Here is a 26,288-nt window from a genome sequence, read left to right on the forward strand (position 1 = left end):
TCCAGCCTGGTCGTCTTTAGGGAGAAGGGGACATGCATTCTTCACCTGGCAGGAACAGAAGACCCAGAAGAAAGAAGGATCAAGGAGACTTTTGATAGCCTAACTTCCACCCAAAGCTATCCCCTCCTCCCCCCCCCCCCCACCTACTCTGCTCAACTTTCTGTAACTTAGTCTATTCCCCCCCCCCCCCACTTTTCCTAATTTTTCATTATTCCATCAACAATGGTGTTGGTGGCAGGGTTACTGAGAGCCACAAATCCACCCATTCAACAAATTGACCTGGGTGTCTGCCCTATTCAGATTGGGAAGCAGGACGCGAAGGCCTTGTTCTAGGGCTCTTGGAGAAGGGTGTGTTAAAGCTCTGCGCTTCGATTATGTTATATGCATTTGTCAGCTCTCCTACTGTCTTGAGAGCAATTCTCCAGCTCAACTCACTTCTTGCCTTCCAGAAACCTGACGTTGGGGCTCTGAACGCGTTCCCGGAGCTCCCGGCAGTTCATTTGAGGAGCTGAGCTTGAATTACGCAGCTTTTAGCAGCAAACTCCCTCTATCCACCCACCAGTGGGTGTGTTCTTGGCAAAGCTGCCACGAGAAGGAACACCAGACTTTTACCTGCGGCTCCGGGCTCCCTCTCTGTACTTTGAGCCTTGAAGAAAAAGAGAAAAGAATCCCTGTACTTTGCGCCCTGAAAAAAAAAAAAAGAAGAATCCCGCTAGTCAAGGTTTCTCCTTGAACTTCACGCATAAAGATGACCTTGAATCTCCTGCGTAAAGGCAGCCTGGGATTCCCGCACCCCCACGGAAAGATAGCCTTACCTGGGGCAGTGGGACGGGGAGTGGCCGAGACACCCAGGGCAGCCCAGCCGGCGTCCGGGCAGCGCACCTGCCAGGTGGGGCGGGCGGGCGGGGCGGGCGGGGCGGGCGGCGATCACGGGGCGGGTTGGGAGCCTGCCCGCCCCGCCTCCCGGAGGACCCAGCTCCGGCAATTGGCACTGGGTACCGGGGACTATGGGGAAGCTGGTGGTGCTGACCCTGCTGGGGGTCGGCCTGGCCCTGGTCGGGGAGAGGTTTGTGGCGTTCAGGTGAGTTGAGTCCTCAGGTGACGTAGGTCAGGGCTGCCTGGTGCCGGCTTCCTAGCCAGTAGGAATAGGAATGGACCGTTTTGGGGACCTCACTCTTCAATGCCACCCAGCAAACTGATGTGGAAAGTGAGCGAAGTACTTGCTTTTCCTAAGATATCAGGTCAGGAATGCCCCCATTTGTTTTCTGAAAGTCACCCGCCCAAGCCCTCCTTCCAAGTCGCTCTCAGCATTGGGGTAGTGAAGACCTAGGGGGTGGGTAGGGGCTGAGGGGAGGGAGTGAAGGGGGGGAGGGAAGGGAGGATAATGGGAGATATCTCAATGGGAGGTATCTGGAATACTATCAAGAATAAAAATACATTAAGAAAAAATAAAAATACATAAAAACTCCGTGGGAAGCGCTGGATTTGAGAGAAGGGACAGGCTACCAGATGGATGTTTGAGGCAGACTTTGACATGGCCTGTTACAGGTTGAGGAGGGCTGGGTTGCTGAACTCATCCCAGATTAAGAGCTATTCAGATTGAGGTGAAGGAGCTGAAATTTACATATGTTAACTGGCATTTTGTAGGTTATCTGACCTTTTGAAGTGGAAGATCTAGTGGTGATAGCACTGTCTCAGGAAGAGTCAGTACTGGGCTCGGAAGAAGAAATGTTAGGTGCTGCTGCACATTTCTGAGCAGATCTCAAAGCTCCGTTTGTCTTCAGTTGTCTTAGGGGAGCTTTTATTTATTTCTCTAAGTAGAAGCTGGAATCTCTTGAGGAGGCTGGTGCCGTTTGGTAATACTTGCTAGTTCAGCTTGAGTATGTTCATTGTAACATTGCTCCCAGTGCACCTGAGTGAGAGACTCATAAAAACAATTATTATTATAAAGTATATCTAGGGTGTATTTTTAAAAAGTAACAGTAAGATAAGTCTGTGTGTAGAGTCTTCCTGAATACTGTTTAATACAAATTTAAACTTATCCCTGGTATTTAAAAGAAAGTTTCACTGTGGAAACAAGAAAACTGTATTGAAAAATAATATGGCCAGTTGTTTAGATTTTGGTCAGTTGGATAAGTTGCAAAGTAAGTCAGCATTAAAATTTTAAAATAATAAAGTTAAAGCAAAGGCTACACGGTTTAGTTATTAGGGGGGTTTGAATGTGGGGAAATCAGTTTGAGAGGGGGAGGTGGGTTAAAAGGCAAAGACATAGTGGATTAAGGGGAGCCAAAGTGCAGATTTATAATGGACAATGCTTTATCAAATTAAATAATACAACTTGTACATTTAAATTAATAATACTGTGCAAGTTACCCATACTATTAAATATTATCATTTATTTGGGCAGCAAAGTGTTGTCCCTGTATAATTGCATTTTAGTCTTTCAACAATAATTGGGTGAGGTTAACTGACATAGGCATATTACCCACATAATGTCCATGTTAGGTAAATAAATTTAAATAAAAGGACTTGCCTACTTACTTGTTATATTACCCATAAATGATGAAAGAGAGTTCATGAATATAAAGGTAATTAAAAACCAATGTTTAGACATCAATTTTGGAAGTGGCACATTGACCTCCAATGTTTTTAACTTCCACAGAGAGAGGATTAATGCATTTCGAGACTTGGAGCCAGTAGAACCTCCTAACTGCCACCTCATTGAGGGAATTGGTATGTATGTGACAGTACCAAGAGGGCAGCACAGTTTCTTGGTCACCTTCCACTTGAATGAGGCTGCCAACTGACTTAACCTCCTGCTACTCCTTAGACCAGTGATGGCGAACCTTTTGAGCTCGGCGTGTCAGCATTTTGAAAAACCTTAACTTAACTCTGGTGCCGTGTCACATATAGAAATTTTTTGATATTTGCAACCATAGTAAAACAAAGACTTATATTTTTGATATTTATTTTATATATTTAAATGCCATTTAACAAAGAAAAATCAACCAAAAAAATGAGTTCGTGTGTCACCTCTGATGCGTGTGTCATAGGTTCGCCATCACTGCCTTAGACCTTCCACTTTACCCAAGCTACCTCATCCCAGCTTTTCAAGGGGTCTCTTCAATGTCAAAACCAGCAGCTCTTTCTCAGTTCTCTTTCTTACCGATGTCTCTCTATCATGTGAAGAATGTCATTGGCCCATACTTTGCCAAACTCTCCTCCTGTCCCTTCTGTGATATTTCATTCCCCTCCCTGTCTTCTTTTGTTGCTCATCTTACTTATCTTTTTTCTTCTTCCCTCTCCTTGATATTTCTGGCTTCATTGTCACTTCCTTCAAAATGTACCTGCAAGTACCAAGAAGAATATCCCTTAACCCTTATCCTGAAGGACTTCGCAGCCTACTGAGATGTCTTTAACCTCAGAGGGAAGGCAGGGGAGGGTTGTGGGAAGAAATCAACCAATGAACTTGTGTGCATATATGCATCACGCATGGACATAAAGAATGGGGTGGTGAGGGCCTAGGGGGTTGAGGGTGGGGTGAAAATGGGCTGGAAGAGGTTAATGGGGGGAAAAGGAGGACCTATGTAGTACTTTCAACAATAAAGATTAAAAAATAATAAGAAAGAAAGAAAGAAAGAAAGAAAGAAAGAAAGAAAGAAAGAAAGAAAGAAAGAAAGAAACTTGAAAATCCATAGCTAGATCCCAAACCTCTCAAATGGCAGGCCTTCTTTTCCAGTCTGAAATCAACTTGATTCTACTTCACACTTCTGGCATTTTCTCCCTTGAACCCTCATCCACAACCAGCTCCTTCTAGATAACACTTCCACCCTTAGTCCTGCCTGCATGACACCCCCATTCTCAAAGAGACTCAGTTCACAATCCAGGAAGCATTGCTTTCCTTTGTGCCTCATTGTTCACCTGACACAGGCTTGCAGCAGTGTCCCCTACACAGGGCTCATCCCACCTGCTAGTGACTGCTGAGACTGCTTATTTGGGCTCCGAGCCTTCAATTTCCCAACACTTCTACTTGAAAAAATAGTTCAGTTAGATTCTGTTCACTGTTCTGGGAACGAGTGTTTTTCACCCTCTCACCTTTGCTCATGCAATTCCCTTTGCTGATTTCTTCATCTCTGCTTGCTGAAGTCAGCCACAAATTTCCCTCCTACCTCTAAGTTCTCACAGCACTCTGAAAGTCTGGGTCACTTATGACACCTATCACATGCTTTGTTTTATATCTAGCAGTGTTTTCTCTTTCTCTCAATATCAGATTGCAAACTCCCTAGGGTCAAGGACTTTGCCTTATTTATCAATATGTGACAGGATGACAGCATAGTTTATTGTGATAAGAGTTTGTAACATAGATATACAAAATCAGAAAGAATACTGATTTTTAATTGGGTTCCCCCCCCCTCAATTTCTACAAAAAGTTTCCTGGCCCTTGTGTACCCTGGTCTTAAAGGAGGTTTGTGCTGCTGGCTAGAAAGCAGAAAGAGCTGGAGACCAACTCCTTCCTGATTTTCATTTTCAAACTCTGAGTTCCTGCAAGGGATTCTGATAGAGAAGGAATGAGAAAATGTGGGGTTTTTAAATAACAGGGACCCTTGCCCCCCTGCCTGGCAGTATCCTGGGGAAGAAGCAAGACCTGGGAAGGAATGGCAACAAGGCATCTTTAAGAGGCTGTGTCTCCCAGCCTCAACCAAAGTCAGGTGCCCATGTAAGTCATGGAAGTGGCAGAATTGTCTAAATCAGTGATTTTTAACCAGTGTGCCACAAGAATTTTTAAAACATACAATACTTGACTATTTAGTCAGGGTCACTGACCTCTTTTCCCTTAGATTGTCAAATGAAAAAATGACAAGAGTCAACACAACAATAGCTGTCCACTATGAATGAATCAAAATGATACCTACTTTTGTTGTTAGAATGATAAAAATTTAATATATGTTTGGGTGTGCCACAGAATTTTAGTAATTAGTTTATATGTGCCAGGAGATGAAAATGGTTGAAAAACACTGGATTAGCCCTAGCTGGATTGGCTCAGTGGCTAGAGTGTTGGAACTGCAGACTGAGGGGTCCATGGGTTTGATTCCAGTCAAGGGCACATGCCGGGTTGTGGGCTTGATCCCCAGTAGGGGGCATGCAGGAGGCATCTAATCAATGATTCTCTTTCATCATTGATATTTCTATCCCTCTTTCCCTCTCTCTTCCTCTCTGAAATCAATGAAACTATACTTAAAAAAAGAAAAGTAAATCGCTCAATTCAATGATATCCAGGTCTATGCTCAGATTATGTAATTCAAACAGATTTGAGAAGTTGAAACTACAGCTAATGTTGTAAGACATAAATCAACATACTGATTATCCAAATATTTTGAAGAAAATGATTTAAAGGAAGTTGGCTGAGATAGAAGGGAAAAATGCCTTATTACTCCATAGCAGGTTCCATTTGTTTTTTTAGCTGGCTGTCAGAACCGTTGTTCCAAAAATGTGACACGATTATAGGATTAATTGGTAGTCATGCTTTGGCATAACCCTTTCTAAGGGTGCCTTAGGGTATCCTCTTTCTACTTTGTGTGACCTCTCTGTTTCTCCTCAGTAGCTTGAAAGTAGCAAGACTTATTACATTTAGGTTCAGGGCTCCCAAGATTGATGGAGGGAGGGAGGAAGAGGAGAGGAAGAGAGAGAGAGAGAGAGAGAGAGAGAGAGAGAGAGAGAGAGAGAGAGAGAACACTAGCAAAAGCTATGGCTGTGACTTTAAACTTGTATGTCAGTTCTGTAGCATCACTTCCACTTCATTCTATTTGTCAAAGCAGTTACAAAGGTCTACCCAGGTTCAAGGGAACAGAATATAGACTTTACCTCTTGATGGGAGAGTATGAACATCACATTTTTAAAAAGAGCATGTGGACTTGATACATATTGATTCTACCATATTTGTAACATACATTTCTCCACACTAGATAACCAATGCCTTTACTCTCAGTCCTGCCTGCTTGGACCATATCACCTGTGGTTCTATCTCTCTACTAGGACACATGCAAGGCCCTTTTTAATCCTGGTCTCAGTCATAAGTTACTGATTATATGCTTTTTCCCAAAGAAAAACACTCAGGACCAGCTCTCAATGGAAAGAGATCTGACCAAACTCTTTGCATTCATTTACATTTAATAGTCCATCTTAAGACATATTGCCTTTGTAAAAGAGAGAAATTACTCAAAAATTTCCCATATGATTAGATAATAGTAGAATTTTTAAGCCTCAACAAGTTGGAAGAAGAGAAATGCTTGGGAGAGAGGCCTTTAAGAGACCTTCAAAATGATGACTTTCCAAATGTTATCACTTGGTCTGTAGATCAAGTTTTCTATGGGGAGTAAAGCTGAATCTCCCAGCTAGATGCCATTATTTAAAGAGTAAATCTAGGATATCAATTTATTTTATAGTTATTTGTTTTTTCTACTGAGATGGAATTCTAAGAAAAAAATTGGAGTCTGATTCAGGTTTCATTGTAGAGCAGCCTGCCTGTGGGATTCTTGACAGTTAATATAGTTTCCCAAGTAAATAGTTGCAAAAAGTCAATGGAGTTTCCAAAAGAAATTTAAAGTTTTGACTGTGAGATTTATCTTTTAAGCTTTCAAACATGTATCTTTCTGATCCTCTACTTCTTTTGCAGAAAATGGCTCTGAAGATATTGATATACTTCCCAGTGGGCTGGCTTTTATCTCCAGTGTGAGTATCTTCCATACCCCTCGGATACTCATGTCAATAACAGTATAGACAGCACATTAATGTTGCTGACTAAAGCTGACAGATGGACCCCTACACACTCATCCCACCTGCGGGTAAACCAGTCAACTAAAAAGGCCAAAAAAGGATTCTGGAGAGCTAATCAGGACACCACAGGAATGCTCAGGCCTGCTCCCTGTGGGCAGTTTCATACTCAATGGGGACTCACTAAATGTGTAATGATTTTCGTTCAATTCCTAAACTAATCTCCAGATCTGTCCCTCAGCTTCTAGTAGTCACCTTCTCAGTAACTACTATTCCTTTCACCATGCTTGCCTGTGTTTGGAGCTCAGTAAATGTTTGTAGATTGAATGTTGACCATGTTACTCGATTCAAAACCTTAAACACTTTCTGTCGTAGGTTCCTTATCATTCTTTCCAGCACTTTATAGAGAAGTAGAGAAAAGCCTGCATGTTATTCCCATTACCTTTCACAGTTTGGGATGATCAGGATACTGTAAGGAACCGAAGAGATTGAAAATTGTCATAAATTTGTTAAATCAGTTGCAATTTGAAATGAGATGGAGTATGTTGAAAGGGATTTACTGACTACATTTTTAATGTAAATTCTGATTTCTGGAATTGCAAGTCCTAATGTTCCATTTTAGCCAAGAAAATACTACCAAATAAAATGAAGTTTTAGATCTATATCATTTTGGCCAAAAAAGGTGGGCACATATAATAATCATTCCTGGTCTGAATTTCTAAATTCTTAAATATGCATCATATCATTAAGGTCTCATTTTTATTTTAAACTACTTCTGGTGGTGGTATGTATAGGGGTGGGCAAGTGGGAGGGATTTTATTTCTTTAGGTTTCTTTCAAAACCAAAGATAAAACAAAGCTGTCTAGAAAATCTTTTTCTTTGTTGACTTAAATTTTCTATTGCCAATTTAGATTTTCAATGTTATGCCAAATAGATCTTTTGAAATGATGATTGTATAGCTAGGATATTTCTTTGCAGTTAGGAAATAATATTTGTAGTTCTTACAGTATACCTTTTTCTATTTTCATTGGAACTGAACGTACTAAATTGCTGCTATATAGAAAATAGAGATTTTCATCACAAATTATGCCATGAGAAATATTAACCTGAAAGTTTTAAATAATGGAGGTCTTTTTGTAAACTAACAAACAACTCATCCTTATAGGCTAAGGAGGATGTTTGTTGCTTATTTTTAATCTTTATGACTATAATAAAGATTAGTCAACTCCTTGTTCTTATTTTTTCCTGTCACCCTTCCTTGCCATCCTAGAACATGTTTGGAAGCTGCTGATTTCAAGGGTAATTCTGTGCGGTAGATGTTTTTAGTCTACCTGCTTCCTTACCTTGGTTCTTGGCATGCTTCTCTTTGCCCGCAAGGTTACTCTACCTCTTTACACATGTCACTAACTTTTAGTTCTTTGTGAGGTTTCACTGTAGTGGCACCTCAGTTCCTGAGGAAACTCTTTCCTAACACTCTCTTGCTGAGTGAGATCCTCTTCTCTGGTGCTTTGGATTCCCTGTGCTTAGACCCTTACATTCAATACCACATCTGATGGGCTTGCTTGGTGCTGTCTCCCTAGATTTCAAGTTCCTCCAGGCCAGGACTTTGGAGTGTTCATAACCATGCTCAGCACCTAACACACTATCTGGCATACACAGGTGCTTGACTATTTACTGAATGCATGTGCTCATAAATGAGGCCAGTGGAGGATTTCAGTGCCTGTCCACACATACCTGTAGTATGTTGGGGAAAATAAGATGCCTGCATCTCCAGGTGATTTTCACCATTTTCAGTGGTGAATGATATAAAAACAATTGCTTGTAGTCAATTGCCACAAATTCTTACCCAATTGCCTTAAACAGAAAACCGAGTGAATGAGAAGGCATTTTATCAGAGGTGTTTCATTAATCATGACACTTAATCTAGGCCAAGTTGTTTGCAATGCTTCACCCTTCATGTCTAGAACAGCAAATCTTTGTACTAGTTGGCAATGCCCTCACATTCCCCAAGCTACCATGGTACATGCTGTGATGTTCTGCCCTGACCTGCCTTCCTGGGCAATATTCTCTATTGCCAAACCTTTCTTTATGGGTGTGGTAATGAGGCTGTATAATTAATAATCTGAGTAATATAGGAAATTGGCTTCCCTGGGCTTAATTTTCTCCAGGTAAAAAGGGAAGGATGATATGTTTCTGACATTTTTCCCCTCAATGGTGCCATTATCTAAGCTACTGGACTTGGTGACCAATTGACTATTTGAGAAAGAGTAGATTTAAAGACTGGATTTTATGGCCTAATATTGGGGAGAATAGTGATGCCTTCAAAGGAGAATAATAGATATGAATGAGAGGCAGGATTTGAGGAGAGAATATTGATATTGGTTTTGACAATTTGATTATGGGCTGCCCTTAGGAAGAAGTTGGGAATGCAAGCTAGAACTCCAGAGAGAGATTCTTGTTAAATGTGTAGATTTGAAAATCATTGGTATAGAAGAAATATCTGAAATCTTATGACTAAGATCTGCAAGGAAGGAGTATAGAGCAAGAAGGAAAGAAGGATGGATGAGGACAGAAGGAGGAAGAGGCAAGAAGAGAAGTAGGACTTATATCAGCAAATTCTTCTCCTCCTCCTCTGCCTCCTCCTCTTTTTCTCCTTCCCCTCCTCCTCCTCCCCCTCCTCCTCCCTCTTCTTCCTCTTCTTCTTCTTCTTCTCCTTCTTCTTCTTCTTCTTCTTCTTCTTCTTCTTCTTCTTCTTCTTCTTCTTCTTCTTCTTTGTCTTCTCCTTTTTCTTCTTCTTCTCCTTTGACAAGAAACAAAGGGATATACAATAGTGTCAAATGCCACAGAGATATAAGCAAGAGAAAGTAGAGGGGTTTTCACATGGGATATTTTGGAGGCCATTCATATGACCTTTAAGAGGCATTTCTATAAACTACAGAATACTGATTTCTGAAAGTTTGAACAAATCAAATCTGGTAACAAGATCAAGTTAAGTTTTCAAGAAATTTGACAGTGACGAGAAGACAAAATAAATGCATGTTTGAAGAAGTAGTAAAGTTAGGAGTCCATTGGTTTCAAGGAATGAAAAACGAGCAATTTTTCAAGCAAAAGAAGGGGACATTGGTAAAAAATAAGTGCTAAAGCAAGAGAGAGAGGATGTACTTTCTGAAGACAGGGCCTAGAGAACAAGAAATCAAATAAACAGGTGGTGGAGTTAACAGAAGAAGGCAGACTGGTGCAGCCACTATGCAAAACAGTATGGACAGTTTTCAAAAAATAAAAAATGGAACTGCCATTTGATCCAGCAATCCCACTTCTGGGAATATATCCTAAGAATCCAGAAATATCTCAGAAAGAATATATGCACCCCCATGTTCATAGCAGCGTTATTTACAGTAGGTAAGACTTGAAAACAGCCTAAGTGCCCATCAGTAGATGAGTAGATAAAAAAGGTGTGGTACATTTACACAATGGAAGACACTCTTCTGTAAAAGAGAATGATCTCTTACCATTTGTGACAGCATGGATGGACCTGGAGAGTATCGTGCTAAGTGAAATAAGCCAGTCAGAGAAAGACAAATATCATGTGATCTCACTTATATGTGGAATCTAATGAACAAAATAAACTGATGACCAAAATAGATCCATAGGCATGGAACAGAATAACATATCTCAGAGGGAAGGGAGGTGGAGAGGAGGCGAAGCAATTAATGATTGCTTAACCCATGAACACAAATAATTATGCGGGAAAGGCCTGGGGTGGGGCAGGGGTTGGATGGAGGGGGGCAAAAAGAGGGAAAATGGGGACTTCTATAATACTGTCAATAATAAAAATAAATACATACATACATACATACATACACATGAAATGGATGGCTGACCAAAACTGAGGTACAGAGGATTCATTAACTGAGCAAAGAGACATGCTTGAGGATGAGCTTTCGGTCGGTCCTCTGAGTTCCAGTCTGGGTCTGTTCCCAGGAAGATGGATAGGAGAATCAAGACATTCTACCTTACTTCCCTCTTTAATATCGTCCTTTCTTCTCCCCCGAAGTAGTTCCTTGCTTACATTCTATAGCTGCAGAAAGAAGAAAGGAGAACATCTTCAGACATTGGGTTAGTGCTCTCCTTTTAGAAGGAAAGTGGGCATGACAGCACAGAATTGCTACATACGCATGTCTCAGAGCCCTCTCTCCCAGGTGCCAGGTCCTGGTGACAGTTTCTGACATGCTGATAAAGAGTGTGCTATTGGCCCCCATACAGGTGTCTTGAACATCAAAGTTTTAATGTTAGCAGTGAACATTTAAAACGAATGTGGCATGTTGCTGAAAAATTACCACGTAAGCAAATGGATGGCTTTTTATTGAGCTCCTGAAAATACCATACATAGAAAGACATTCTTAACCATCTGGAAATTATTTTGAGGAAATTAAAGTTCAACTCTGTCAAAGAGGAAGAAAAGAAGAGAATTGATAAAATTGAAGAATTATTGAGTCGGAAAGCAGGGAGTCAGAGGAAATTGATGTTGGATGGCATATTTGTTTGTGATTTTCCCACCAGAGATATAGGAGGTAAAATTACTCGTTGAGAATAAAGAGGAAGATAAAGAAATAAATTTAGGATAAACATTTGGAGAAATGCAATAGATTGCCTATTAGGATGAACAAAAAAGCTGATAAACATCATTGGATGTCTGATTAAAGTTGGGATGATAATTTTGTATCTAAGTTCTTTCTCCTGATTTAGACTAGCCCTGTAAGAGGTGGACCAGGGCAAAAGGAGTTGGTAGGGGATTTGATAAGGAGGCAGCAAGCAAAGGGTGTGGCTTCCTTAGGAACAAGTTGTTGATTGATGATAACAGATATGAGTTCTGGAAGATTGTAGCTTGGGCATGCTGCTCTCTCCTCCAGGTGTGGTGACTTAAGGAGAATGTAAGAGGGCAGAGCACCTTCTCTGATGTGCTTCAGTGTTGCCTGCAGGAGAGCCAGCTTTCCAGTAAGATTTAGGCGTAGAAGGATTATTCTAAGAAAAGCTTGAAGATGCGATCCACTCCCCCAGGGGTGAGGGCCAAGAATAGTGTTATTGTAAGTATGTGAGTGTGTGTGTGTGTGTGTGTGTGTGTGTGTGTGTGTGTGTTTATAAGAAAAGGAGGGGAAAAGGAGAGAGAGAGAGAGAGAGAGAGAGAGAGAGAGAGAGAGAGAGAGAGAGAAGGAAAGAAAGAATTTAAATTGAGTATAAATGGAAAATGAGGGTACAAGAAATGATACAGGGTTGTTAATATTAAGGTTGATATTATCAAAGTGATGGGGGATGGAATGTGGGGAGAAAGTTGCAACTTCTGTAGAATAAGTCAACCCCAAGATTTGATACAATGACCATCAGAGATGCAGCAAAGGCCCAAGACATTCAGGGTGCCTATGATTGGTTTATAAGTACCTGGTCCTTCAATAAATAGGGCCACTCTCCAAGAACTTTTTGCATTATTTAGAGAAAAAGATTCACATTTGAATTTTCAGACATATCTATAAGAACAAAATAGGTCAGAAATAGTCAATTTTTTGAGAATAGTTCCCCAAAGTTAACTCTTGGCTAATTCTACTATGAAATGTAATGGATGTCAGGATGGAAGCAATACAATGACACTACACACCCCATCTCTCCACTTTGAGGAAGGTTAGTTATAGAATATCAGGACTGGATAGAGTCTTAGATGTCACACATTTTAATGTCCTCATTTTCTAAAAGAGGAACCTTAGGCACAGACAGGCAAGGGACCCACACAAAGTAACACAGCCTCTCATCTCTTGCACGGTACTTTGTCTAAACGCTTTCTTTCTTTATCAAAAACTGACTTTGGATTCTTCCCATTCCCAATGGTTTAGATGACATTGCTAACCCCTCAGATTAGATAATGGCAACAGCTGACAGATAAAAATGTCCCAGAAATCTAAAAGAAGTTTAGGGTTTTTAATATCTTTGCTAGACTTTGAGCTTTTCATTTCCTTATGAAAACATTTTTTTGATATGTATATATGTACATACTTATTCTCTGTTTTTTAAAGGGATTAAAATATCCTGGCATGCCAAGCTTTGCACCAGATGAGCCAGGACAAATCTTCATGATGGATCTGAATGAGCAGAACCCAAGGGCCCAGGCACTGACAATCAGTGACGGTTTTGACAAAACATCATTCAATCCACATGGGATCAGTACTTTCATTGACAAAGGTAAAGCTTGAATGCTTAAGAATAAGGGGGAGAATGAGGGAAATGGCAAGGGAATTATATCTCAAAAAAGCTGTTATAAAAACAAAACATATGTATTAATACATTGTTTATGCTTTAAAACAATTTCAAATATTATTTTTTAGTTGTTGATGGTTCCTAATTCCAAATTAATTTAATTTTTAAGCACCTGTGAGCCCATAGAACACATAGAAAGTAAGAACAGAGAAACTTAATAGTAACTACATAAAGGGAAGACCAAATGGAAGTGTTGCAATTTAGAATGTTTGAAGAAATGGTGCTTTAATTCTTCCAAATACCTAATGGAATTACAATGTATTGCTAAGTATAAATTTGCTGGACTGATTTAATGATTCATAATTATTTCCATCCACTTATCCAATAAGTTGGGTCTGCACCAACAAACTTGTTCAAGTTTACATAAATGGGTATCTTTAAAAATGCTTGAATACTGTTTTATGAAGTAGGTTAAATATTCCCCTGAAATCTTATGTAGGGGTGGGGAAAAGTAGGTTTACTGTGCCACTGTGACATTCTTTTGAGTTAATAAAGCTATTGAAATAATCATAACCTGCATGTCTTTTTCCATGCAAACAACTGTAAACCTTCTAAGATTTTCCGCCTGATTTAGACTAGGCCTGTAAGAGATGGACCAGGGCAAAGGGGGTTGGTAGGGAATTTGATGAGCAGGCAGCAAGCAAAGGGTGTGGCTTCCTTAGGAACAAGTTGTTGATTGATGATAACAGATATGAGGTCTGGAAGATTGTAGCTCGGGCATGCTGCTCTCTCCTCTAGGTGTGGTGATTTAAGGAGAATGTAAGAGGGCAGAGCACCTTCTCTGATGTGCTTCAGTGTTGGCCTGCAGGAGAGCCAGCTTTCCAGTAAGATTTAGGCATAGAAGGATTATTCTAAGAAAAGCTTGAAGATTCGATTCACTCCCCCAGGGGTGAAGGGCCAAGAATAGTGTTATTGTAAGTGCATGAGTGCATAGGTGCATGCGTGCATGTATTTGTGTGTGTGTGTGTGTGTGTGTGTGTGTGTGTGTGTTTGCCCACCCCTGTATATCTGTTTATTTGCTTAGCAAGTCCTTCTTTCAAAGGTAATTATACCTAACCAGTCACATAATAATTTTGTATTGCTTTATAGTTTATAAAGCATTCTCATGTATATGTGATTTATTTAGTCCTCAAAATAAAACCCTGTCCCAACCTGACACTTCTCCTCTCCCTGCACCATTCAGTGAACTAGTTACAATGCTCTAATTTCCCTCTTATCCATCTTTCTAAGCTGTCCAGCTCTTCCCATCCTCACTGCCACCATCCCAGTCCAGTGCCAAACATCTTTCCCATGACTGCACCTTCCCTTTAATGCTACCTCAATCCATTTCCATAATCAAGAGTTATTTTTATGCGAATCTAAACATGTCACTCTCTTCTTAAAATGCTCCATGTTGTTCCCATTACTCTGAAGATCAACCCCAAATCTTCAAAATAACCTGGGTTCCTAGGGGCTACTCCTACACATTCTGGCATCTGGGTGCTCCCTCCAGCCTCACCAGACATCACCCTCCCCCTGACTCTCCAGACCAGCCACACTGGATTTCTTTTAGTCCTATAAAATGCTACCTGCCTCAGGGCCTTTGCATCTGCAGTTCCCCGTGCCTGGAATATCTTTCCACTTCTGGATTACTCATCCTCATCAGTCAGGCCTCAGCTTAAGTGTCACCTTCTTAGGGAAGCCTTCCCCAACCTGTTTCAGGGCATGAACCTTATTATATTTCTTCTCGATGTACTTCTTTTAGCACTCATCAGAATAGCAACTAATGTTTTCTTATTAATGTTAAAAGGTACCAACCTTCTAACCCTCTCCCACTATTGCTCTATAGCAGCGGTTCTCAACCTGTGGGTCGCGACCCCTTTGGGGGTCAAACGACCCTTTCACAGGAGTCGCCTAAGACCATCAGAAAACACATATTGAATATATAATTACATATTGTTTTTGTGATTAATCACCATGCTTTAATTATGTTCAATTTGTAACAATGAATATACATCCTGCATATCAGATATTTACATTACGATTCATAACAGTAGCAAAATTACAGTTATGAAGTAGCAACGAAAATAATTTTTATGGTTGGGGGTCACCACCACATGAGGAACTGTATTAAAGGGTCGTGGCATTAGGAAGGTTGAGAACCACTGCTCTATCGTGAGCTCCTTCTAATCTTTGGAGCCAAGCTTACCTGTCACTGTTCAAGTGGCTGCACTCTATGAAGAAGGCGTCTCCTACTTACATTTCTTTTATTTACTATTCATTTCCTCCCTGTTTTCCTATCTAGAATATAATCACCACAAAAGCATGTGTGACTTGTTCATTGCTGGATTCCCAGAGTCTAGAACCATATCTGCTGCTCTAGAACATGTGTTAAATGAATAACTGAATGAACCCTATGGCACAGGCAGTTCAGATATTAATGCTCCATTTTATAGATGGAGAAATGGAGGTTAGAGAAATGCAGTAGCGTGTGGCTTCACTTTTGTCAGGAGTAAATGGCAGTTCCAGAACTGAAACCCCCGGGGGTCTTACTTCTAATCCTATGTTCTTTATTTGGGTAAAATTAGGGCTTCAGGCTCTACTTGAATAATACAAAGTCACCACTTTTTTTTGCCTGACACAAAACTAAACATATTGCTTCACTGGAGAAGTTGTAATGAGTAATCAGATTAACCTGGAGCTATTTTATTTCATGGGATAGCGTTGGAGGAGGAGATATTTTTTGCGGGTGGAGGGTGGGGGGAGGGGAGAGTGAGCCTTGATTTGAGGTATTTGTTTTTTCCCCTCAAATGGGACCAGTTTAAAGTTTACAGATTAACCCTTAGGCATTTAATCAGGATTTCAGAAGCTCAGTATATTATGATTGGCATCTTATTTTATTAGTCACCTCCCTTAATTATGCATTTAATTCATAAGGCCAAAACATCACATATATATTGGAATGGAATGAGAAGGCAAAGAACGTTATTCTCACCAAGCATTGCTTTATGGAAGGAGGGGCCGTGGAGGCCTAACAAAGGGTAGGCCCAGGGCAGCACACGTATTGTTCATGCTGTGTTTGGCAGGAGTGTCTGGCTGAAGAGCCACGTAAGGACTAAAATACAACTCAGTTCTGCTTGCCACGCCCCTGGCCCTGGACAAAAGCTGGGTCAGACCAAATGAAAGACTCATCTGTGAGGGAGCCCCTTTTCTTAATTTGTGTCAAGGTATCAATGTGTTCCAGGGGCCATCTCAGGGCCCGGGTTTGCTCCATTATAGGCTTGGTAACCCCATTAAGGGAGGGCATAGAGGAGAGTCCAGTAGGAGGATGGGGGCAGGCCTTTTAAAAATCCAGAGCTCGCTGAAACCGGTTTGGCTCAGTGGATAGAGCGTCAGCCTGCGGACTGAGAGGTCCCGGGTTCGATTCCGGCCAAGGGCATGTACCTGGGTTGCGGGCACAGGATGTGCAAGAGGCAGCTGATCGATGTTTCTCTCTCATCGATGTTTCTAACTCTATCTCTCTCCCTTCCTCTCTCTGAAAAATCAATAAAATATATTAAAAAAAAAAAATCCAGAGCTCATCTGACCTGGAGCTCCTGGGCAGTCAGGAAACAGTACTTTGAGAAGACGGATTACTACCCTCAACCTTGTTCACAGCCGTTCACAGTCCAATATGAAAGCAGATAGTTGAACATTCTTGAGGCAATACCCACAACTGTCTACTCTGTTCCCTCTTGCGTTCATATTTACATTCCATGTCCACTAGGCTCACTAAATATTGTTATTGCAACCTCAGGTGGTTGACTTGCATCAGAAGTTCATTCTCTAGCTGGGAAGTATTGCTAGTTTAAGCTATTCATACAGCCCTGGCATTTTTGGAACATGTGTTGCAATGTAGGAAATATTCACCGAAAAGAATTCTCAGCAAGGTTTTGTTTGCTTGCATCCACTTCTCCTGTTGAAGAGCCATCTGAGGAAACCATATCCATGTCCACGCACCACTGTAGTTCTGTGCTTTCCTGTTAGAAAGGGGAATGCAGGTGAGGATGAAGTGACCACGTGGAAACATCAGAGTTTGGCTCTGCCATTTGGTGATGGTAAAATTGCGGACAAATCATTCTTCTGAGTCTCAATTTCTTCAATAAAATAGTGATACTGGCACTTGTCTGACCTGCCTATCAAGTGGACTGTGGGAATCCAATGCAAGATGTCTGAGAAAAACTCTTGGATGTGACCAAGTTGCACACCAAGTCTAATAACAGTTGCAATAGAAGTAAACTTATGGGAAATTATGCCTTTTCCCACTTAGACCATACTGTGTACCTTTATGTTGTGAATCATCCCCACATGAAGTCTACTGTGGAGATATTTAAATTTGAGAAACAACAACGTTCTCTGGTTCACCTGAAAACTATAGAACACGAACTTCTCCAAAGGTATGGATTTAAAGCATTTTGCACTTCTATTTATTTTTGCACCTCTGCTGTGTGCTCTGTTTTCTTGGGTTCAGCGGGCTTCCTCAAACTATTGTTCTGTAGCATTGTTTTCTGAAGCTTTCTAACGGTTCCTATGGTGACACTGCCCAGCATCTCACCAGAAATTGCTGTATTAGTATTGAATATCTTTATATTTCCCAACTTCTTGAAAGCACTTTAATCCTACGAAAGTGCTCAATTAGATTCCCAGCTCTAATTCCACAACAATGCAATACTAACTATGGGGCTCTCTTTAAACACCTACACCCATTTCTAGTTATCCTGGTAGGCTGTGTCTGAGAGCCGTACCCACTAGGTGTTACAACCACCCTCAAGATGGGCTATTTCTTTGTTCAATGAGAGCTTTAAAGTGGAATTTGAAAAAAAAGCCAGTGGGCACATATAAAAATCACATTTATCAAGCTTCGATGATGTGCCAGGCATTGTACAAAAATACTTAATTTAATTCTCACAACAGCCTTCAGTAACAGGCATGAGTAAGCTGACACTTAGTGTTTTAGATTAAAAAATTGCTCATGTTACATAATTTGTAAGTGGCAGAACCAGAGTGTAAACCTAGATCTGTCTGAATTCAAAGCTGTGCTCTCAATGACAATGCTAAACATCTTTCTTATTGTGTTGCAAAACAATAGTACATTTTTTAGTGGATGAAGTGTCTATTTCAAGGCTGTAACAAACAATGAAAAATTTGTCTTATAAAATGGACTCAACACTGAAACAGTAGAGATTAATCTTTTCATGAGAGAGAAGAATGGGAAAATAAATGCAAGTTCACCTTCTTGTCTTTGTTCTCTTTCTCAACATCATGTATGGACTTCTCCCATAGAATCTGGGAGCAATAAAAGCAGAGGGCAAAAAAAAGTGAGATTAGTTGAAGTTACTGAACTCTTTTCTCTTTTTTAAAAAAATGTGTTTTTATTGATTTCAGAGAGGAAGGGAGAGAGAATCATTGACTGACTGCCTCCTGCAACCCCCACACTGAGGATCAAGCCCACAACCCAGGCATGTGACCTGACCAGGAATCGAACTATGACTTCCTGGTTCATAGGTCAATGCTCAACCACTGAGCCATGACAGCCAGGCTGAACTCCTCTCTTAACAAATTGTGCTGGGTTCTGAGGCACAGTGGGGGCCAGGACTGCTGTGGAGTGACTGGAAACTGGACAAATCACTTAACCTGTGCTTCAATTTCCTGAGCAAAATGGTGGTTCTCTTATTGGTCTAACTCACCACACTGGTGATTGTAAGGCTTAGATGCAATAACATATGACATCACAGGAAGAGTTCCTCAGAAATCACAGCCTGAGGGAAAACTCCATACATGACGAATTGATTAAGGAGTACAATACCAGGATGCAGAAGTGAGAGAACAGATTGAGGCAGGGAAGAGGGAGTAATATGGGTTGAATTGTGTTCCCTCAAAAAGACATGTTGCAATGTTAACCACAATATTTCAGAACATGACCTGATTTGGAAATAGGATCATTGGTAGATGCCATTAGTTAATGCCCTCCATATTGGTGGGCCCTTGATCTAATATAACTGGTGTCCTTATAAGAAAACAGGCAGTCACACAGGGAGAATGCTAGGTAAAGATGGAGTGTGAGATTGAAGTGATGTATCTACAAGCCAAGGATCACCTGAGGCTACTAGAAGACAAAAGAGATAAGGAAGGATTCTACCACAGAAAACTTCAGGAGGAGCATGGCCCTGTCAACACCTTGATTTCAGACTTCTAGCCTCCAGAACTGCAAGACAATACATTTCTGTTGTTTTATGCCACCTCATTTGTGGCACTTTGTTACAGTAGTATTTCTAGAAACTCATATGGGGGACAGTCTATAGCAAATACATTATCCTTCTCCCTTTCTTACCTGTCTAAGGTTAAGAAAGGGAGAAGGGCTTATCTACTAGCCTTACCTCCCATTAGTCAAAGGTTTACCTCAAGGGCTATTCACTTGGTACCTGCACAAGTCAGGCCTGGTGATAGCTTGTGTTTTGTTGTCAACACAGAAGCCTGAAAGTGGGAGCAAGAGAGCCACACAGGCATGAGGTAAAGTACCAGAAAGCCGTGCTGTGGAAAGTCTGCCAGATCCCTTGAAGAGCTGGTTGAAGGAGTGCCAACTGGAACAGGGCAAGTGTGGCTCTAAGGAGTATCTAAAAAGAACCTTAAGGAGTGCCCTGATACCCACATTCACCAAGCATTTTAAGGGGCAAAACAACATGCTATTCTTGAGAGAATTCAACCTATGGGGTCAGGCAATAATACCTTTTAGAGGAAGGAATGCTTATGCTGAGACCTGAAAGATGGCCTTGGAAAAGACATTATACATCAAAACCTAAAAATATTTTCCTGATTCATCCAGTTTTCTTTCCCAATTTAATTTAAAAAGATTTAACCTTTTTTTTTTTTACATTTTCAAGTCACTGTCTTCTTTTTTACTTTTCCAAAATGAAAATGACTTATTTTTTTATCTTGTAAGAATAAGACTTACTTCATTTAAAAAAATGAAATGGTATTAAAGAACATAAATGGAAGGAATAGCACTACAATTTCACCTACTCAAAGAAAATATGAAGGTCAGGATGAATTGGGTTATGCTAAAATAGCAGAAAAGAAAACCCTAACTTCTCCACAAAGTTTTCTTTTCTCACTCATGCTATGCCTCTAATGCAGGTGATATGGGGACTCAGTTTTATATTTTCCTCATGTATGACCCTTGGAGAACCATACTATGCATCATCAAGAAAGTTGCTGGTTACTATAGAAGAGTGGGGGAAGAAGCATGGTGGATCATGAACCAGCTCTTAAAGTCTTCCAACTGAAAGCCACACACAATCACTTCATTTCATTGGCCAAAGCTAGTTGCATGGCCATGCCTAACTTCAAGGACATTGGAGAAACCTAATTGCAGAAAGAGAAGAACCAGCACTATTGGCCAACTGTACTATGACCACCACAGATAGCTATTATAAACATTTACAAGTCCAAAGATTTGGAGTTTGAGGCTTATTTGTATATTTATTGAGTTTTACTGACTTGTGCAAAAGAGAGGAATGAGAACAAATGGCTAAAAAATAATCAGGGCAATGAAAAATCATTTACTTTCTGTGGATTTTTAAAATTCATACTAGTTCATGTATACTTTTTCAAGTTGATCAACATATTGGTCTTTGTAGAGACTTGGTGATTTTGACAACAATCACTATTTTAAAACTCTCTCTCTCTCTCTCTCTCTCTCTCTCTCTCTCTCTCTCTCTCTCTCTCTCTCTCCACTTTAGTGTGAATGACATCGTGGCTCTTGGACCAGAACAGTTCTATGCCACCAGAGACCACTATTTTACCAGCCACTTCTTGTCACTATTAGAGATGTTCATAGGTCTTCAGTGGACTTATGTTCTTTTCTATAGTCCAAGGGAGGTCAAAGTGGTGGCCGGAGGATTTAGTTCTGCCAATGGGATCACAGTCTCACTAGACAAAAAGTAAGTAAGCTCTTTATAATTTTTCTACCCTTTGGCCTTGACATATTAGTGGATTCCTTTCCTTAGGAGGTAGGTTACTTCCTACCTTAAATAGTCAAATATGAGTGGAGGGATCAGGTATGGCCAGGCTTTATACTAAATGTGTGGTCTTAACCAAACCAATTTGCATTCCTGCACTTTAGACTCCATCCCGCAATAAATGAGGCATTTGGACTCAAAGTCCTTGTCCCAATTTTCTTATGTGACCCTAGCACACTAACATGGAGAATAAAAGCATGATAAGCTTCTGCCTCTTATGAGGCTGGAAGGCCTTTAACCACTTACACTAAGTTCCGTTACCCTGAAGTTCTTATTGGAGAGGGTGGCCCAACTTAGATTGGACATTAAATTGTATAAGTTTCAGACTTACTGATTCTCTGCAGCAGAATTTTCTATGAAAAAACATTTTTTATGAATCATGCAGTTTTATGGAAAACTCTTAAAGTGTTTTAAAATGGAAGGTGTTTCAAAAAGCAAAGTACTATGAGTATTGATATACTAGTGTAAATTTGAGATAATAAATAGAGATGATCCCTGTGGAAAACAGCTCCAAATGTTCTTCCTCCTTTTAAAAATGATGGTGATTGAGGTTCATGTCATCTGATTCTTCTTGCCAAGTACTAGTTTTTGGAAGTATCTTTTTGTCTTATAAGAGAACCACTTACCTCCATTCAATTTAAAGGTCCACTTACCTCCATTCAGTTTAAAGACATTCAATTTAAAGATTCCCAAGTAATGAGATTGAGTCTATATGTCATCTAGAAACACCAATTTCATTACTTTACAGTCATATCTCGTATTCAAAACTTATATAAAGCACTTCAAGAATATTAAAAATACCACTCCATTATCTTTTTTTATTTTTTATTTTTGCTGTGGTTTAAAATGGCAGTGCAGTGGTACTTTGACTATTGTGAATTTTTATACACCTTCTCCACAATAAAATTTAGTGTCATCTCTTAATACTACTTGCTTCAATGTAAATGTGATTTACTTCAAAGGTATATCTATGTAGCTGATGTAATGGCTAAGAACATTCATGTAATGAAAATTCACGATAACTGGGATTTAACTCGACTGAAGGTAAGAGTACCCTGGCTTGCCCACACAACATGGCCTCTTACATTAGCTCCCATGCTTGACCTGGGAATGTGCTCCATGAATGAAGAAAACATGAGTAATTTAAAAAAAAAAAAAAAAAGATGGTGAGAGTGTGTTCTTGCACCACTAATAACAAAGCCCATTAAAAATACTAATTTTAGCCCTGGATATTGCTGCTCAATAGTTAGAGTGTCAGCCCATGCACTGAACCATTGCAGATTCCATCTAGGTCAAGGATATGTAATTGCGTTGAAGGTTTGATCCCCACCCTAGTCAGGGCAAGTGTGGGAGGCAACCAATTGATGTGTCTCTCTCACATTGATGTTTCCCTATCTCTTCCCTCCCTCCCTTCCACTTTCTCTAAAAATAGAAAAAAAATAACCTAAGGTGAGGATCAACAACAACAACAACAACAAAAATATATATATATTAATTTCAGGATCCAGAAGCTGGTGCGACGGGGGGGGGGGGGGGGGGGGGGGGTGTAAGGAAGAAAGTCAAAACAACATCTTCACTATTTCCTCTTTGTTGAAAGGTAATACAGTTGGACACCTTAGTGGATAACTTAACTATCGATCCTGACACAGGAGATATTTTGGCAGGATGCCATCCTAATGCCATGAAGTTGCTGGTCTATAACCCCAAGGATCCTCCAGGGTCAGAAGTAAGTTCCTACATTTCTCTGAGCTCACAGGCAAGGCTGTACGACCATCTGTTGAGACCACTTGGAAGAATTGACTGGGTCACATGCGATGTTCCAGAACTGAACAAATGTACATATGGAAAGAGTAAAGATTTTGTTAGAATGAAGAAATATAGCCCATTAACTTTTTCAGGTTACCAGATACCAATTTAACATCAGTGCTAGACAACGTGCCACATCATAGCAAAGGCTATACTTGCCACTGGGAATAATTGGAAAAATATGAGCTTAATTATTCACAATGACCCAGATTGGTATTCATATTTCCAATAAGGATATAAGCTCAGAACAGGCCCTGAAGTTAGGCAAAGAGAGAATCATATGCGGAACCACCTTCTTTCACACTACCAAACATGAAGTTCAAATGAAAGGGTTTAAATGACTAGTCTCAAAACAAAATGAACTTTGCCACCCAGTTCTAATACTAGTATATAAATGATAGTATTAAAGAATGGTATTTGTATTATTTTAAAGAAGGTATTTGTATTATTTAATATCTCTTCTGAAATAACAGTATATACCATTGGATTTTCCATGACATTAAAAGCAATAGGATAATAATACATTACGTTTTCTATAGCATTGAGATTAAGAATAAAGTAATCTTGAGTGAATTTAAATATAGATATAAATTCTTGGCAGATATAATCTGGGATATTTAGTCACAAAAATTTATTGAGCAATTATAATATGCCAGACTTTGTTTTCATACTTAGGATATACTAGTAAACAAAATATACAAAGATCCTTGCTCTTAGGGAGTGGGTACAGACAATAAACATTAAGCATAAGAAATAGTAAGTTATATAGTAATTTGAAGATGGGAAGTTCTATGGAGAAAAGTGTAATAGAGTAAAAAGGACTAAAATTACTGTGAATAGGGGGAAGGGCAAGTCCTACTATTAAATATAAAGATCAGAGTAGGCCTCATTGAGATGGTAAGGTTTGAAAGAAGATAAAATATTTGAATCTAGGTTTGAGGAGTTGGGAAATTGAGATTCAAACCCTAGCCTTGAAATTGGCCCAGGGGTAAATTAGAACATACAATTATTTCTGCTTCCAAAATTGCCGTCCTTCAGTGTTTATTTTAAAAAAATAATTGTTTCTCTAATTAATATATTAGCCACAGCTTTTTTAAAAAATAGCAAGAAATGTAAAAAGAAACAAGAGTCCAGCCTGCCCTAGCTGGTTTGCTCAGTGGGTAGAGCATCAGCCTGCAGACCAAAGGCTCCAGAGTTCAATTCTGGTCAAGGGCATGTACCTCGGTTGCAGGCTCCTCTCCTGCCCAGGCCCTGATCAGGCGTGTGCAGGAGGCAACCAATCGATGTGTTTCTCTCACATCAATGTTTCTCTCTGTCTTTCCTTCTTTCTTCCACTCTCTCTAAAAATCAGTGGGAAAATATCCTTGGATGAGGATTGAAAAAAAAAAAAAAGAGTCCAGCCTGAACCTAAAGCCTAAAGGATTGGTACCGTAAATAGCATGCTACCCTTGCCTCAGATATGTGCCCCCAAAAGAGATAATATAACTACAAAAACCTAACAGCGTCTGCATTAAAAGAATGAAAATACAATCTATAAGATGATTTGATAATTGTTTAGGATCTTTTTCATGTCTCTATTTCCAAGTTTAATCATTTGTTTATTTTAAAGATTTTTTAATTTTTGTATTGATTTTTGGAGAGAGAGGAAGGGAGAGAGAGAGCAACATGCCTCCTGTACTGCATACCCCATATTGGGGATCAAGCCCACAACCCAGGCATGTGCTTGACCGGGAGTCGAACCAGCAACCTTTCAGTGCTATGGACCAAGCCCAACCAACTGAGCCACTCCGGCCAGGGTTCATTTGTTTATTTTAGATAAGACTTCTTTCTTCACAGTCACTGACATCCTTTCCTTTTGGTTGAACCTAATATTTTCTACATGAATTCTAAGCTTGAATATTTTCCTGTAAGAAATTTGAGAAGTTATAGGAGTTTCCTTAAGACAAAAAGCCAAAAGTCAACTGAACTATTTTAATAAGAGATGTCAATATAAACTCATGACTCATGAACTTCGAATTGGTTTTTTCTTTAATTCCTATCATGTCCTGTTTGAGTGAACGTCACCCAGGCTATTTGGAAACCTGAGCACTTATATATTTACTGATTGGTAACCTAAAGTGTGGTAATTCTGGGTATCAATAACAGTATGAAGTAGTGATGTGTCAGATTGAATTCTTCAAAGTATGCATTCTGTATGCTTCCTAGCCACTTCTCTGATGCGAGGGATTCCAGCTGTGACAACTACCATCCTACTAGTTACCAGGTTGGGTTGGCTTGCTAACTGGATGTCCCTTTTTCATTTCTTCCTGTGTTTCTATTGAGGGATATGGCTAATTGTCAGACCTCACAGATATCATTAGGACATTAATACTTTCACCATCAAAAGAAAAAAACAACGAAGATATACAAATTTTAGCTTATTGATTTGTGAGAAATATATTAGTCCTGGAATATTTGGGAAGGAGAACATCACTGGCAGCTGTTTGCTCATATAGTGCACTAACAGGTAATCTCTTCTTGGCAGGTACTTCGCATCCAGGATGTTCTGTCTGAGAAGCCCAGGATAAGCACGGAGTATGCCAACTCGGGCTCTGTGCTTCAGGGCAGCTCTGTGGCTTCTGTGTACAACAGGAGACTTCTCATAGGCACCATATTTCACAAAGCTCTGTACTGTGTGCTCTAGACTCCAGATGAGCCAAGAGTCTACATGTTTAGTAAAAGTAAAACTCTAATTCTAGGATGAGGGGACTGCAAGTAAATCACAAACACCAACAAAAGTGTGTCTGGCTTTCCTTACGGATAGAATTAAAGAAGCAGAGAGATTCCATAATATTCACCAAGTTGCAAGTCAAGATAGTGACAGTCCAACAATGAGCCAAATCTCTCAACTGTTTTTGTCCAGTACTCCCAGTATTCTTTCCACCTAGGACTCCTTGGTAACTGTGTGTCAAAATCGCCTCCTACAACTGCCATGTTCTGAGCCCACTGCAATCCAGCCCAGGAGAAAACCTAATGTTCAAATATTTACAACTCCCTTTTGCTTTCTCCAATTGCACTAGGCACACACTGCTTATCAAATGCCCAGCCCATGGATAAAAGCAAGAATTAGCATCATGAGACTCTCTCCAAAGACCTCCTCAAACTTGCATTCTCCCAATACAGACACAGGAAATCAGGTTCTTGAAACTCTGACTGGGGAGGCCTCACTTAGTTGCAAGCAGAGATGGTTTCTTCCTTTGTACTAGGTCTTTATTTGTAATAGTCTTCCCCTAATCCATGGTCTCACTTTCCATGGTTTCAGTTACCTGTGGTCAGCTACAATCCACAAATATTAAAGGAATAATTCCAGAAATAAACAGAAGTTTAAAATTG

The 26,288-nt window shown here is 40.0% G+C and overlaps 1 protein-coding gene across 4 annotated transcripts; it reads left to right on the forward strand.

Moving 5' to 3' along the window:
- Window positions 1-923: 923 nt before the first annotated feature.
- Window positions 924-26,288, forward strand: PON3 (paraoxonase 3). 4 transcript variants are annotated; one of them, XM_036328127.1, is made up of 9 exons: window positions 924-1,081; window positions 2,663-2,733; window positions 6,674-6,729; window positions 12,834-12,999; window positions 17,363-17,489; window positions 20,832-21,032; window positions 22,073-22,154; window positions 22,708-22,836; window positions 25,976-26,288. In XM_036328127.1, the coding sequence occupies exons 1-9, from the start codon at window positions 1,008-1,010 to the stop codon at window positions 26,159-26,161; spliced, it is 1,092 nt and encodes a 363-aa protein (XP_036184020.1). In that variant the 5' UTR covers window positions 924-1,007; the 3' UTR covers window positions 26,162-26,288. The 4 variants fall into 4 exon arrangements, with proteins under 4 accessions (XP_036184020.1, XP_036184021.1, XP_036184024.1 ...); XM_036328128.1 differs by having other exon boundaries at window positions 25,441-26,119; XM_036328131.1 differs by lacking the exon at window positions 2,663-2,733 and having other exon boundaries at window positions 966-1,081.

This window comes from Myotis myotis, unplaced genomic scaffold (assembly GCF_014108235.1).
Source record: "Myotis myotis isolate mMyoMyo1 unplaced genomic scaffold, mMyoMyo1.p scaffold_m19_p_11, whole genome shotgun sequence".
Classification (NCBI taxonomy): domain Eukaryota; kingdom Metazoa; phylum Chordata; class Mammalia; order Chiroptera; family Vespertilionidae; genus Myotis; species Myotis myotis.